This window comes from Cervus elaphus, chromosome 22 (assembly GCF_910594005.1).
Source record: "Cervus elaphus chromosome 22, mCerEla1.1, whole genome shotgun sequence".
Lineage (NCBI taxonomy): Eukaryota > Metazoa > Chordata > Mammalia > Artiodactyla > Cervidae > Cervus > Cervus elaphus.
The window spans coordinates 22,708,519-22,724,633 of record NC_057836.1 but is presented as its reverse complement, the minus strand read 5'-3'; the positions used below and the strand labels follow the sequence as shown (position 1 = coordinate 22,724,633).

At 37.2% G+C, this 16,115-nt stretch overlaps 1 protein-coding gene and 1 non-coding gene across 3 annotated transcripts in view; both read right to left on the bottom strand.

Annotated features, from left to right (window-relative positions):
- Positions 1-3,330: 3,330 nt before the first annotated feature.
- Positions 3,331-16,115, bottom strand: part of CREBL2 (cAMP responsive element binding protein like 2) — a 29,397-nt gene continuing 16,612 nt past the window's right edge. The window contains exons 2-4 of one of the 2 annotated variants that reach the window (XM_043881781.1): positions 10,318-10,515; positions 9,024-9,177; positions 3,331-6,351 (exon numbers count right to left, since the gene is read on the bottom strand). In XM_043881781.1, coding sequence (XP_043737716.1) covers positions 6,347-6,351; positions 9,024-9,177; positions 10,318-10,515 — 357 coding nt within the window. In that variant the 3' untranslated portion in view covers positions 3,331-6,346. The remainder of the gene's footprint in view (positions 6,352-9,023; positions 9,178-10,317; positions 10,516-16,115) is intronic. The other variant, XM_043881782.1, reaches the window with a different exon arrangement.
- LOC122680937 lies at positions 7,597-7,703 on the bottom strand. The gene has a single exon (XR_006336846.1). It is a non-coding gene; the product is annotated as a U6 spliceosomal RNA (small nuclear RNA).

The following is a 16,115-nucleotide window of genomic DNA, read 5'->3' as shown; positions in this document are numbered from 1 at the left end:
TAAGTCATAGTCTAAATTCAGGATATGAGAACACTTGAGAATGTAGACTTTCATCATCATTCTTGAGTTGGGATTTCCACATATACAACAGAAAGAACTGATGGAGGGAAATTAGTTTCAACTATTATTCATTCTAGTAGAATATGAAAAACCCATTAAACAGGACTTAAGTTGCTCTTGGCCATAGTTAATTGTAGGCAACTCTGTAGCTAAAAACATGTAACCATTGTATATTTTCAGTGGAACTGTAAGTGAATTACACGGTAATTAGAAAAACAAATTTAAATGAAATCAAGTGAAATTTAAGGTGGTTTTTTTTTTTTTTTAAGCTATTTGGTAACTGGAGTTAAAGGGCTAAAAAACACGATGAAAAGCCAGAGATTCAAACTTATCAATACCAATATTGTAAGGAACTTTTAAGTTTATTTTGAAAAAAAATTTAAACCAGCAAAATGATTTATGGCTTTTTTTTTAAAGAAAAGGTATGTGACTGTGTATACTATTTGAAGGACAAAGGGGAAAAATACTAAAAGAATATCAGTTTTGTGGTTTAAAGGAACCCTCAACTAAAAAAGACCACATATTAAAACTTAGTGTAATTTCACAGACTAGGTAGAGATCTCTAGTATCATCTGTTTCTGTTCTATCTGAGCTGTCACACCTTCTGGAAGGTGAAAAGTGACACTTTGCCCTCTGGCAACCAAGACTGCCCACAGGCTGGGTGGACCAGCACTCATCACCTGGCGTCAGGGAACCGCTGATGATCTTAGTGTGACTGTCCCAGTGTGGCTTCACCCATCCCAGAATAAATTCCACAGACTAAAGCTGACTCTCCTCTCCCTAGTCACCCTCATAGGGGATTGAAGTATATTAACCAGGAGCTAATATATTCATTTACAAGGGGGTATAGTTCTTTCCAATGACCAGAATTCAGGGCACATTTTACTAATTTTGGAATTATTAGGAAGCTGGAAGTATAACTGTTTAAGTTGGTGAATAAGGGATCTGAAAAAAGAGGAGTGTGGTTATTGTTTTTGTTTACTGTTATTTTGGAAGATATTTGAAACTAGTCTATTTTTATAAACTGAGTATGAAATTTACATTTCATATGGGAAAAAATGAAAAAATTATATTAGTTATTATTGCATATGTTTGTGGCTCAGTTGCTAGTTGTGTTCAACTCTTTGCAGTCCCATGGACTGTAACCTGTCAGGCTCCTTTGTCCATGGAATTTTTCAGGCAAGAATACTGGGGTGGGTTGCTATTTCCTACTCCAGTGGATTTTCCTGACCCAGGGATCGAACCTGCATCTCTTAGGTCTCCTTCATTGGCAGGTGGGTTCTTTACCACTAGCACAACCTGGGAAGCCCCTATTAATGCATATTACCCCCAAATTTGGCAGATTAAAATAATACACATTGTTTAATCTCATAACTTCTGTGGGCCAGGAGTCTGGACATAGCTTTGATTCCCAAGGCTGTCATTTGATTCACAAGGCTGCAATCAGTGTTGGCCAGGGCTAGGATCTCATCTGAAGGTTCAATGGATGTGGAATCTTACTTCCAAGCTCATGTGATTGATCTTGGAATTCAGTTCATTAAGGGCCTGAGGTTTGAGGGACATCATTATTTTCTTTTCATCATAAACCATATAGCTTTTGGGAAATAAGCAAGCATGGTCTTTATTCCATTGAAGTGAAAAAACCCAGAATTCACTGTGGGCTTTTGGCCTGTTGATGCTACGCACAAGAAGTGGACACAATCTGAACTATTATCCAAGGCTACCTAGTGGAGGCACAGGTGTCATCATTTCTAGTCTGCTGACTTGACTGGGTTTAGGGCTGCAAAGTGCTTGTCAAGACATTATTTTCCTCCCAGTAAAGGGGCACTGAGGCACAGCAGCAGGATTGAACTGGGTTCTGCTGGATCTCAGGAAATTTTCTCTGCTCAAATCTTTACCCTCCTGCAGAGTCAAAATAGTGCAAAGCCAGAGCTTATTGTCAAACTGCAGCCCAACCCTCAGCCCGGGCACAACGTCTAAATTGGTAAATTAGTTCTATCACTTTGACCCTAAGGCTTGCTTTAAGTAAGAATTCAGCTAATTTGCCTCCTAATCATTTCCAGAATTCAGCTGGGTATCTCTCTGCAACCCAGAAGTTTCCGAGTCACAACCATCAACTGTCTGTCTTGTAAGCTGAATTTGATATGGACACCAAGCTGCCTACAGACTTACGGAGTCCTTTTAGCTTCATGTATCCTCCAGTCATGTAGTTTGGGGGCCTCAAATGTGCCTGCTCTGATCAGGGCCATTCCAGTCTACACCAGGCCTTGTTCAGTGGTGTGCTGAAAACCCACTCTCTGGCAGGGGAGGGAAATCCCTGATTTCTGTGGTGTCGATATTCCCATCACTACTGATGAAAAGCTGCCCATCTGATGTCACTCAGCATGCAGCTGGGTTAGATGCACACTACTGGCTTTCCTCTAGGGCCAGCAATACACCAGCTGCAGCACACAGCTGTTTTGCACGTTTTATAAAAGGTACCCTCCAGGTGGAAAACTTAAGAAAGGCTCCTCTCTGGGCAGACTTGCACCACCTGTATGCCCTGGTGAGCAATGGCAGGTACCCTTTCCTGCACACGTGGCTTATTTAAGGGAAGGTGATTTTAGGCCCATAACTTCTTCAACTGGGTGCCCTTGTGCAGTCCACATTCAGTAGCAGTCCTGGCTTCGATTTATGATACTCTGTAATTTAGTAAAGTGGATGGAATAAGGGAAAATGAACCAGGTTACCTAGCAGCCTGAAAACCTGCTTTATGCAGGTGATTACTGCCAGGTGGAACATTAATTGTTCTTTAGTCTAGTTAATCAGTTCAGTTCAGACGCTCTGGTGGGTCCAACTCTTTGCAACCCCATGGACTGCAGCATGCCCTGAAGGCTATTATTGCTAAAAAGAACCTCCAGCTATACCATTCCAGGGATAGACATAACGATGTAACTAAAAAGGCTTCAGAAACATAACACCTACAACAGTACATATTTAGATTCTAGTCCATTAAATATGTTTACCTTTAACAAATGACATTTTAACAACAGTCAAACCCAGGCGCACTTAATTTAATGTAGTTCTTTACTAAAGCAGCAGTTTCTCATAACTCTATTTAGCCTATCAGTTACTCTGTAAAGTCATCCTTCCCCTTTTTTACAGAGGAGGAAACAGTCTGAGAGATTAAATAATTCAAGGTGAATCAGAAAATGGATTCAAGACCAGCTCAGCTCTTTTTACTATGCTTATACAGACATACCCCAGTACTATGAAACAGACAACCTGAGATAGCTGTGAAGATATTTTATTTTTCATAAAAATATAATTGTACAATGCTCTTCAGAAAAAGGATTCCTTCAATGCCCCCAAATACCATGTGGTTTAGAAGTCAATTTCCTCTCTTTTAAAACTAAAAATGTAATTGATAATATGCAACTGATTTTCTGATATATCACATTTATGTTTTTCATTTTTATTAGCCTTTAACTAAAGGTGAGTCCAGTTTAAACCTATACTTTTTATAATGAGCCAAATCAAGCCTATTACAATTCAAAGATGATAAAATGCTAAATGGTGATGCTGATAAATACTGTCAATTAGCTGGTAAAGAGTGATACGAATTTGCTGCAGCAAGATAAGATTCTGATTCAGATATATTAGGAAGATTTTAGATAAAATAGAAAAAAATTTTAAGAACATCAAATATATCCTAAAATTTGACCTAGTCAAACTTATTCCATGTTATACTCAGTTGCCCTAGTACACGGCAGGTCTGTGCTAAATTAATGACAGAATATGACTGACCTAAATACATAAATATATTTCCCTCCTTACCTTCCTCTGGGAAAAAGGAAAAGTACTATGTCTACTCAGAGGGGCCTGAGCTCACTGACTCCCCCCTCTTTTGTTCTCTTTCCATCTGTCTGTTGTCCTTACAAGTAAGTAAGAGATGCCAGGATTTCAGCGTGCTGCCCCCTAACTGGAATGGGGCAAGAAATTCTCCAGCTGTCTTCATCAGTGACGTTTATTAACGTGCTTCAGGGGGCCCAAGCGTGCAGCCCGCACAGTACCCAAAGCAATCAGTACCCGAACGAACTTTTTCTTGGTTTGATCTACTCCAAGATACCAAATAGACAGGTTTCAGAATAAATTCAAATAAATTGTAATTTACTTTCACCCAAAATTACACATCCTCTACCTGAGGACAAAGTCAGTCCCCTTGTAAAGGGCAGCAGGGGAACAGCTTATAGGACCCAGTAATTTAAAATCACAACCAGAGAAGAAACACTTGGAGCACAATGGAGACATTCCATAGAAGAGCCACATTCATTTGGAATGTTTGCTTTGAAAACAACTCTTCTGGGAAATTCAAAAGGTACTGAACAAAGCGACAGAGAGTTAAGTCTTGGGTTGTTTTGCAAAATAAAAATATACATTTGAGTAGACCAGATGGCAAAAACATAACCCATTTACAAGCTGAACACTGTATTTAAAACACTTAAATTCTGAAGGCCTGAATATTAACAATCTATATTTATGATCCAAAAAAGACATTAAATACTCTTAAACCCCTAGTCCTTCAGAACAGAAAGACCCAACAGACTGGGCTAGTGGTTTATCAGTTGTCACAAAGGACTGGACTTGCGATCTGAGTCTGTGACCTACGCACAAGAGAGTTTTAGGAACTCAGGGAGGCACTTAATTCAAACGCATGGCCTCAGAGAAGGGACGGAAGTACCTTGTCACCTGAAACTATGTGGTCCGTCTCATGTTCCACCTCACAGACAAGCTAGACTAGAATGCCTCTTCCTAAACTATTTTGTGACAAAACACATTTTATTTGGAAACCAAATGTTTGCTTTATCAGAGCAAAGAACAATTACAATTTAGCAGCAACAGAGACCACAACCTCCTTATTTAACTATGCGAAAGAAAAGAGTCTTAAAGTGTCTCAGTGGGGACGTCCAAAGATTCCCAGGTCTGAGTGTATCATATGAGTGTGATTCCTCAACCATCACTCCATTTGGTAGCCAGGAAGAAAGCAAAGGCAGCCGTGATGGGAATCGGAGAAAACGCCTCTGCCCTCGCCCCCCCCACCAGGCCCCCTGGCGGCGGTGCTGGGTAGGACTCTGGCTCCAGTGCTTCACGCCGGAGCGGAGGCAGGGCCAGGGCTGAACCGGATGCACACCCGCAGTCTATTTCTCTCTGGCTCAGAATACATTCATAAGGAAACTCAAGTCAGGGAAGAAACTTAAGTGTTCTGGTTATGGCTAAAGCCATTTGACCCACCAGCAATGTGTCCCTCGTTTGGTTCCAGATCTCCTGAGGCAGAAACTCCGATCTCAGCAGCTAATTTCATCCCATTGTCTTTAGAAAAATTCTCCAAATTAGTTGACAACACAACAAAATGTCTGTGAACATTCACTCCTTCCCTCCCCCATATACATATAGAAACACATACAATAGAAACACATACATACATACATACTCTGGGTTGTCAAGATGATATATGCTGCTGAAATGCCTAACAGATTACTTCTTGTTTAAAAATAAAAAGTTTGACTGATTATTCTCCAAGTATGGATCAGGCCCTAATAAACTTGTATAAATACAGTTTGAAAAGACAGCAATTAAAAGTTTTAAATAGAGGCTATCTTAAGGGCTTTCTTGATGGATTTTGTTAATGTGTATATTATTTAAAACAGGCATATCATTATGGATTACAAAAATAGAAGTGTATGTATTTGTTACTATATATTCACAGCTTATGCTGGAATGGCTCACAGGAGAAGTCATGGTTCATGCATAAAATAAACATGACTCAAGTAAATATAAAGAAATCAGATTAGGTCCATAAAGGCTGAGGACTTAGTAGTCAGTCATCAGCCCATTTGGTTTCTCTTTGTAGGGCAATCAAAAACATAAAAGGAAATGACACCCAAACACATATACACATACAATTACATGAAGTACATGGAAAGAATATAAATTAACCAGTAAAGCAATGTGGAGTTGAGGTGCAAAAATACAATCTTCACTCACTTTCTTTTCTTGTGCTTCCAAGCATCGCAACATGGCAATACCAACCAGAATGAGTCTGAACGTCTGTAAATTTTCTAAGTGTTGAAAATCAAAGCAAAATTCTTTGAGATCTATGATCACACATTTTGCTAGAAACTGCAGATTTACAGAGATGACTGAGCAGTAGGTAGTAAATGGAGCCAAGAAGTACAATCTTGCCTATTCATCCTCCACAGGGTCAGAATATTGGCTTCAGTCACTGACTCATAATTTTATATGATCTTCACCCTGAAAAATAAAGTTACAAATGTAAGAATGTTTTTAAAGATAAAGAGGTTTGGTTACTCTGTTTTTTTTTTTTTTTTTTTGGTTTGGTTACTCTGTTTTAAAATGAATTTTTAAAAATTTAGTATCTACAGGAAGACTATTTTTAAATATAAACTGAAAGACTGAACTGGCTTTCCTTCCCATTAATTCAATTTAGATTAAGGCAAATATTACTTTATATAATAAAAGTGATCAAAAAGCCAATCCTTCAATTTCATAAAAAATTCTAAAAATAATTTTATTTATTTTTGTCTATGCTGGGTCTTTGTTACTGGGCGGGCTTTTCTCTAGTGTCAAGCAGGGGCTATTCTTTGTTGCAGTGCACAAGAGTCTCATTATGGTGGCTTCTCTTGGGGAGCACGGGCTCTAGGGAGGTCGGGCTTTAGCAACTGCAGCTCCTGGGCTCTAGCGCACAGGCTCAACAGTTAGGGCCCAGAGGCTAAGTTACTCCACAGTATGTGGGATCTTCTCAGATCAGGGATTGAACTCGTGCCTCAGATTCTTTACCAGTGAGCCACCAGAGAGGCTCGCATAACAGTTTTTTTAAAGGATAAAAAATTTATAACATTTCCTTATAAAAAACAATCACAATGATGAAGAAATCAACACATGACACCTTCATTCTAAAATATAGCCTCATCAACAAATGGGGCTGAGACAACTGTATCTTCACATGCAAAAGAATTAAGCTGGACTTCTATCTTATACCACATAGAAATATTAACTCAATAGATCAATGATATATAATACCTAAAAGCATAAAGCTCTTAGAAGAAAACGTTGGGGCAAATTTTCATGACCTTGGATTTGGCAATGAATTGTTAGATAGGGTACCCAAAGCATGAACAACAAAATTAAAAATAGATAAAATGGAGTTCCTCAAAATTAAAGTCTTTTGTGCACCAAAGGACACTATCAAGAAAGTGAAAAGACAACCTATAGTATAGAAGAAATATCTGTAATCATATATCTGATAAAGGTCTAGAATCCAGAATATATAAAGAACTCTTACAATTCAACAACAAAATGAAAAACAACTCAATTAAAACATGCACAAGGGACATAAACAGACACTTTTTTCAAAGACATACAAATGGCCAGCAAGCACATGAAAAGTTGCTCAGCATCATTAAGGAAAAATGGAAATGAAAACCACAATCAGATGCCACTTCACCAGGAAGGCTACATTTTTTTTTTTTGAACAGGAAAAATATGGAACGCTTCACAAATTTGCGTGTCATCCTTGCGCAGGGGCCATGCTAATCTTCTCTGTATCGTTCCAATTTTAGTATATGTGCTGCTGAAGCAAGCACGGAAGGCTACATTTTTAAAAAACGGAAAATAAAAAGCGTTGGCAAGATATAGAGAAATGGGAAACTTCATATACTGTGGTGGTAATGTAAAACATTTCAACTGCTGTGGGAAATAATTTGTAGTTCTTCTAAAAAATATAGAATTACCATATGACCCGGCAATTCCACTTCTGGTATATACCCAAAACAATTGAAAACAGGCACTCAAATGTATACTTATACACGCATGTTTATAGTAACACTGCTTGCAACAGCCAAAGGTAGAAACAAATATCCATCAATGGATAAATGGATAAATAAATTGTGGTATATATGTATAAGAGAATATTATGCAGTCATAAAATGGAATGAGATACTGATACATGCTACAAAGTGGATGAACCCTGAAAACATTATGCTAGGTCAAAGAAGCCAGACATAAAAAAGTCACACACTGTATGAGTCTATTTATACAGAATATCCAAGAACAGGTAAGTCCGCAGAGACAGAATGCAGATTCACAGTTACCAGGAGCTGGAGGGAGGGTGATAGCGATTAACCACTAGTGAGTTTGGAGTTTTCTTTTGGGGTGATACAATGTTTTCTAAATAGAGGTGGTTGCTGTACAACACTCTGAAAATCCCAAATGCCTCTTAATTGTTACTTTTGAGTGATTAATTTTATGCTGTGTGAATTTCTCCTTAACTAAAAAAAACCCTTATGGTGATGGGCTACTGCAATAGATAGAGCCTGAGCTAGGTGAGGACAGGTTCTACCACTATAGCTGTGTGACCCTGGGCACTTTACCAAGCTCCTGTACTATTTCTTTATCTATAAAATAAAAAGCACAATTATACTTAACACAGTGACTGGAGGAAATAATTAAGATAAATGTAAGTGAAACTACTTTGTAAATCAAAATCAAAATAAAAGGTATTGTTATTATTAACAATAACTAGGGGATTCCCTGGTGGTCCAGTGGTTTGAACTTGGCACTTTCACTGCTGTGGGCCTGGGTTCAATCCCTGGTTGGGGAACTATGATCCCAAAAGCTGTGCAGTGAGGCCAATAATAATAATAATGACAACTACTAAAATGGTACACTTTCATTTATCTACTAACTCTACTTTTTAAAACTGCCATGAATTTATCAGCTGCTCTTTATAGACCCCATGTATATAACACATTCCAATATTTAGAATATAGTGCCATTTCACTTGGTTACCAGTGTATTACAAATGACATCGCCATTTTATTTTATTTGAAAACACACAGCAAGGGAAGAGGTCAACAGAAAGCCTGCTCTGAGTCACTCCTCTGAAGATAAACTCTCCCGCGTACCGTACTCACAGGAGTTGCTGTTAGCCTCCGTCTTCCCAGCCTTCACGTGCCTGCTTGCGTTCTGCTGAGACTTGCTCTGCTCTTCCCCAGTGAGCAGGGCCTTTATTTCAGACGGGATTTTACCTTGGTCCATTGCCATGCACCATTGCTTGTACTGAAATATGTAGAATATGGTTGAGTACAATTCTACTAGTCAGGCAGAAAATCCTAGACAGAACAACTCCCATAACGAGAGGTCAAACTGGCTACTGGGAAGCCCACCTTCTACTGTATTCCTACTCATGACCTAGGACATGGATGAAGCCTGCTATCTTCAGAAAGGGGGGTGAAAAACTACCACTGAACCTCCTTGTGATGTGCTGGAGTGCTGCTCAGATGTAAAAGGCCTCTCTGGCTAAAATAATACCTTCCTGTGGAGTGCCATGCATCAAAATTCATCTCTTTGTGCTGACTGTCACATTATTATTTCCACTTCTAAAGTAAGTAATTTTGTGATTTCCTTTCTCTAGTTCATAAATATTCACTAAACATCTACTTCCTACCAAAGTGTATACTGTAGACTTTGGGGCTATAAAAGATTAATCATCCAAAGATTATGTCCTCCAGTGGCTTATACCACAGGAGGTAAAAAATAATTTGTAGTCAAATACAGCATATTAAAAAAAAGTCTCCTAAATAGTGTGCATCTGGACTCTCTGCAGGCCCCAACCTGACCTTCTAAAGAGCTGGGGCAGCCTGTCCCCATGTTAACGATCATGTTAGTATTGTCTCTCTCTTTTCCAACATATCACCTCCTCCCCTGAGATTACAGTACTATCAAGGTTTCTATTCTCTTTTATATGTCTACAGTCACTACTTGAAATCTGAATGAATGAATAGAAGCAGGCCTAATAGTATCATACAATGCATACTGTTACATATTGTTATACTGCTTTTTCCACTTAGCAATATATTGTGTCTTTCCAGATCCGTACATACATATGTGCACTGTGATTTTCATGGGCTGCAAAGTAGTCCAATATATGAATGTAGTATAATTTATTTAACCAATCCCTGACTGTTGAGCATTTGGGTTATTTTCCTTTTTGTCTCCTATCATAAATAATCCCTTAACGAAATAGTCACTGTCCACTCCCACCAGGAACATACGAAAAATGAGTATTTCCCTATGTTCTTGCTAACAGATAAATATCCTCTCTCATGCTTGTCAACGGGATAGCTGAAAACTCGTATCTCCAGGTTTTAATACAGTTTAGGTTGATTGTTTCAGACATTTACTGACAGACTTTCTCACCATTTCCAGTTCCTCTCTAAGGGCACAAATGGCTCTTTCCCGGCTGGATACCAATTCTTCCAAATACTGATACCGCAGTTTTTTTCTGGCCCGGCATTCTCTTGCACTCTGCCGGCTCCTCTCGAGTTTTGCCTTCAAGTCAATTTTGGCTGGCTTTCGACCACGTTTGCCGGGCTTCTTCACTTTACCTCCAACCACCTTAAGCAAGAGAAAGAAGTAATCACTTTTTTTCTTAGTTCTGAGTCTAGGAAAGAGACTGCAGCTGCATATTAGCAAGGAAAACATTTACAAATAAATAAATAGAGCCCAAGGAACTAAGAATGCACAATCCCATCAAATGCCTTATGATTCTTTGCTTCATTTTTTTTTTCTGATACTTTTCACACCAAGAATATGGAAGAAACAGTTTAAGTGTTCATTATTTCTTCTAAACTTTTTTTCATAATAAACTTTACATAGCTTTATAGTAAACTTTGGGCTTCCCTGGTGGCACAGATAGTAAAGAATCCTCCAGCAATGTGGGAGATGTAGGTTCGATCTCTGGGTTGGGAAGATCCCCTGGGGGAGGCATGGCACTCCCCTTCAGTATTCTTGCCTGAAGAATTCCCAAGGACAGAGGAGCCTGGCGGGCTACAGTCCACGGGGCTGCACGGAGTCGGGCACGACTGAGCGACTAAGCACAGACTCACAGTAAACCTCCCGCACCACAAGCAGCTGGATAACAGAAAACTGCCATTAAATATTTTGTTCACAAATGATTTTTATTAACAAAGTCATAAGTAAACAAAAATCAGTATTGAAAATTGTAAGTTCAGTATGATCTCAATCTTACAAAACAACATATAGAAGAAAGGATCTTAACCAAAGATCAGTGAGGACTTCTCTGATAAGTGTGATCAGAAAAAGCTTCTTTCTCGTCTGTATTTTTAATTATTTTCAGTATTTATAATTAGAAAAATATAAAATTTGTATTTAAAATTGTGTGTATATATAAATAAGTATGCATCCTAAGCAATTTGGCTCTCAATTCCCTCTTCAAATTTGTTGAGCCCAAAGGAACACACAGGAAGACCCTGACATTTTCAGGATAATTCTCTCCTGCCATTAGAAGTCTATAATTACAACCCTGGACTGTCTCAGGAGATTTCGCCTACTCCCGCTGGGGTCACAGACATCCTCTCAATCCCCTGCTATTCAGTTACCTGCACAGGCATGGGTTTTTGGTGACTGGCAAAGTAATCTAATCTTCTTCATTGTTTAGTTTTGGAGTTTCCCCAAGTTCTTACACAAGATGTAACTATGAGATAAAGGTAATGAATTTTAAAGTACATGAACCTGAACTTATACATCAAATGAATTTCCTTTAAAGGAGTCACTTTGAAAGGGGTACATTTATTCCAATAAATAAGCTTTCTCGAAAGCTGCTTTTGGAGCCAGTTTCTTACAGGCCACAACACAATACACCATATTACTTTCAATTGATACATTATTCTTTAAATTCCCAAGCAATCTGATTGTCGACTTTGTTTATCCAATGAGGTTCCAAATGATGTCTAGTTCTTTCTGAAGATTACTCTCAGAGAATAAAAATGTCACAACTTCAGTATACTGAAAGGAATATTACTGAGGCTTTAAAGGCAATTTTAAAAGAGAAGATGAAAAACTCAAACACTGGCAAATCACTGGACTAAATGTAGAAGTCTTAACCAGGTAACAAAACTTAAAGGATCAATCTTCATTTGGATATAAAAACTCTGATTTGTCTGTTTGCTTGAAATCACCGTTAATACTATACACCAACAATGCCCAGTACCCTGTATTACTTGGTATCATGGTTAGGTCAGGAAAACCAAACTTCATATGTGAATCAACTACATTTACCAAATCCAGTGTCATAACATGAGAGCTAACTATTGCATCCAGCATTTTATAGAGTGGCTCTGAAATGAGACTAATATGCCAAGGCTCTTGGAAAAAAAAACTTTCCTTTCTACCACCATCTTAAAAGCTAACTGCTTCAGTACTACTCCCAAATTAGTTTGAACTTTTCAAAAACTGGTCTTTTAAAGCTTTCCTATTCTTTATCATCACATTTTTTTTTTTATTTCAGTATAATAATATACAAGCCTGGGAACTTTTCTTCAGAGTCAAGTATACAATTAGCAATTGCAGGGTAACTAGTTGATCCAAGTATTACTATGCGCTAAATTTTAAATTATGCTTATCAACTGTACAATTTTAATAAAGTATTTCAAAATATCCTTTCATTAAAACAAACTATATTTGCTATTGATAGTTTTTAAAAAGCAATATATTTACAGCCTAAACCCATGTCCTTAGTGAAATAAATGGTAATCACATCTTTTCTTTATGTAGTAAAATGAGTCATCAATCACACACCATTACAAACCAGTACCTTCATATATTGCTGTTTTATTTTCTTCTTTTTTTTTCTTTTTTAATTTTTTTTTATATTGCTGTTTTTAATTAATTAATTAATTCAGGAATGGAATTCAGGAATGGCACCTTTGAGAAGTCAGAAGGACATAGTGTACTGCACAAACTTCACTGATTTTTTTTACACAAACGTAGTGTAGTCATAAAAATCAAACAAAAGGTATAACCCTTTGTTTAGTTTTGACGGAAGTAAAATATTTAAATTGCAACTGTTTCCTTTTTTTAATTAGAAAGGCACAGTAAATAAACCCAGGGTTCCTGCACTTTATGTCATCTGTAAAATTACATTTAAGACCATATAACCACCACTTCTCTAGCTTAATTTTTCCTCAGTAATAAACTGAAATTCTGGCTTTTGGTGCCAGCTAAAATCTGATTAGTGTACCAGTTTTCAAGACAGTCAAGCACATCACAAGATTATAGTAAATCTTAAGTAAAATAATGTATGAAAGCACTTTGTTTAAAAAAGGAGGGGATTATTATCATACAAATGCAGGTTAGTATAATAGTTGCCTTAAGAACTGAACTTTATATATTTCATAAGCCGTAAACCTTGGGGGATGGATAAGGGAAGTTAATTAGAAATGAGGAACCAGGAACTAAAACTGAAATCAACCCCACAAATTCCTTAAATATGTCTGAAACAAGAGTTAGTCTTATCAATGTTTCTTAAAATTTTCATAAACTCAAAGGCAACCACATACTCTCTCGTTCTCTGAGGAAGCACATTAATGTGGCTAAATAAAAGCACTAATTTTTGTGCACAACACCAACTCCAAAGAAAATTATTAAAATAACTCCCCAATTTAACTTTTTTTTTTTCTGTTCTAATTTTACTTCTACTAACATAGGGCCACATAAAAGTTTAAACAGCTGTTTTTAAAACAGTGTACTTCTTTATCCACCAACCATTTTATCCCCTTTTCCTCCCCAAGACACATGTGTTAGCTCAGGACAGAAGGTCCTAGGGGAAACACTCACAAGGCCTGTGTCCCTAACGCCCAGCATTAAGAAAAGCAACCTGCTGGCCAATGACTTTTCTTGCCCTGCACAGCAAACTTACTTCACAAAGGGGGATATTAGGGATGTTAGATTTTAGTTGCGTGTTGCATGTGCTCAGTCACGTCTGACTCTTTGCAACCTCACAGACTGTAGCCCGCCAGGCTCCTCTGTCCATGGAATTTTCCAGGCAAGAATACTGGAGTGGGTTGCCATTCCCTTCGCCAGGGGATCTTCCTGGCTCAGAGACTGAACCCACATCTCTTGTGTCGCCTGCATTGGCAGGCAGATTCTTACCACTGCGCATTCTTTACCACCTAGGGTTTCACAATGAGTTCACAATAAATGTTTAATAAATATGACAGATAAAACACAAAAGACAGACTTCCCTGGCGGTCCAGTGGTTAAGACTTCACACTTACAATGCAGGGCGTGTGGGTCTGATCCCCGGTCAGAGAACTAACATCCCACATGCCACGCAGCCAAAAAAATATATTAAAAAATAAATAAAAATTTTAAAAAACCACAGAAGACATTCCTAAGTAACCAATGAGTCATAGAAGAGATCACAAGGGAAATCAGAAAAATACTTTGAGATGAATGAAAAGGAAAATACAACATACCAAAACTTATAAGATACAGCTAAAGCAGTGCTCAGAAGTAGCTACAAACACCTAAATTAAGAAAGATTTTAAAGTCAACAACCTAACTTTTTACCATAAAAAACGAGAAAAAAGGAGAGCAAATTAAACTCAAAACAAGTTGATGGAAAGAAATAATATCAGAGTAGAGATAAATAAAACAGAATGAAAAAACAAAAGAAAAAAAACAATCAATAAAACCAAAAGTTGGTGCTTCAAAAAGACCAACAAAATTGACAAACCTTTAGCCAGACTGCGAACAAGAGAGAACATTCAAAACCCTAAACTCAAGACTGAAAGAAAAGACATCACTATTAGCTTTACCAAAGTAAAAATGATTACAAGAGAAGACTATGAAAAATTGTATGCCAAAAAATCAGATAACCTAGTAGAAATGGACAAATTTCTAGAAAGATACAAAGTAGCAAGAGTGACTCAAGAAGGAATAAAAAATCTAAAAAGACTTATGACAAATAAAGAGACTGAAAGAATAATCAAAAAATTTCCCATAATGAAAAGTCCAGGTCCAGGTGACTTCACTGGTAAATTACCAAGCATTTAAAGAATTAACACTAATTCTTTACAAACCCTTCCAAAAAAGGAAGAGGAAGGAACATACCAAGTTCATCCAATGAGCCAAAATTAGCCTGATACAAAAAACCAAGATATTATAAGAAAACTATAGACCAACATGTCTTAAGAATATAGATGGAAAAATCTTCAATAAAATACTAGCAAGCTAAATCTAACAGCATATAAAGAGGATTATACATCATAAGTGGGTGATTTATCCCAGGAATAAAGGTTCGTTTAACAACTGAAAATCAATTAGTGTAATACACCATATCAATAGGAGAAAAGACAAAAATTACATGTTCATCTCAATAGACTCAGTAAAAGCACTTGACAAATCCAACACCCTTATATGATTTAAAAAAACAAACCTTCAAAAAACTAGGAATAGAAGGGAACTTCAACCTGGTAAAGGGAATCTATGAAACAAACACCCACAGCCAACATCATGTAAAGGTGAAAGACTGAATGCTTTCTCCAAAGATCAGAAACAAAACAAGGATCCTGTCCTCTCCGGTCACGTCTATTCAACATCGTGTTGGAGGTTCTAGCCATAGCAATCAAGAAAAAAAAAGAAGGCATTCAGGTTATAAAGGAAAATAAAATTATTTCTATTTGAGGGTGACATGATCTTACATACAGAAAATTCTAAGGAATCTGCAAAAAAACTATTAGAACTCATGAGTTGAACGAGGTTGCAAGATACAAGATCAATGTAAAAATATCAGTTGTGTTTCTACACACAATGAACAAGCTGAAAATGAAATTATGGAAACATTCCATTTAGAATAGCATCAAAAATAATAAAATATTTAGGAATAAATTTAATATAAGAACTGCAAGACTTGTATACTGCAAACCACAAAAATCATTGTAAGAAATTAAATGATATAATAAAAAGACATTCCATGTTAATGGATTGGTAGACTTAATACTGTTAAGATGAGTACTCCCCAAACTCAGCTACAGATTCAAAACAATTTCTATTAAAATTCCAGCTGACTTTTTGCATAAATTGACAAGATACTCCTAAAATTCATATGGAAATACAATGGGCCCAAAATAGCCAAAGCAATCTTTTAAAAGAACAAAGGCAGAGGACTCCCACTTTCTGATTTCGAAACTTAT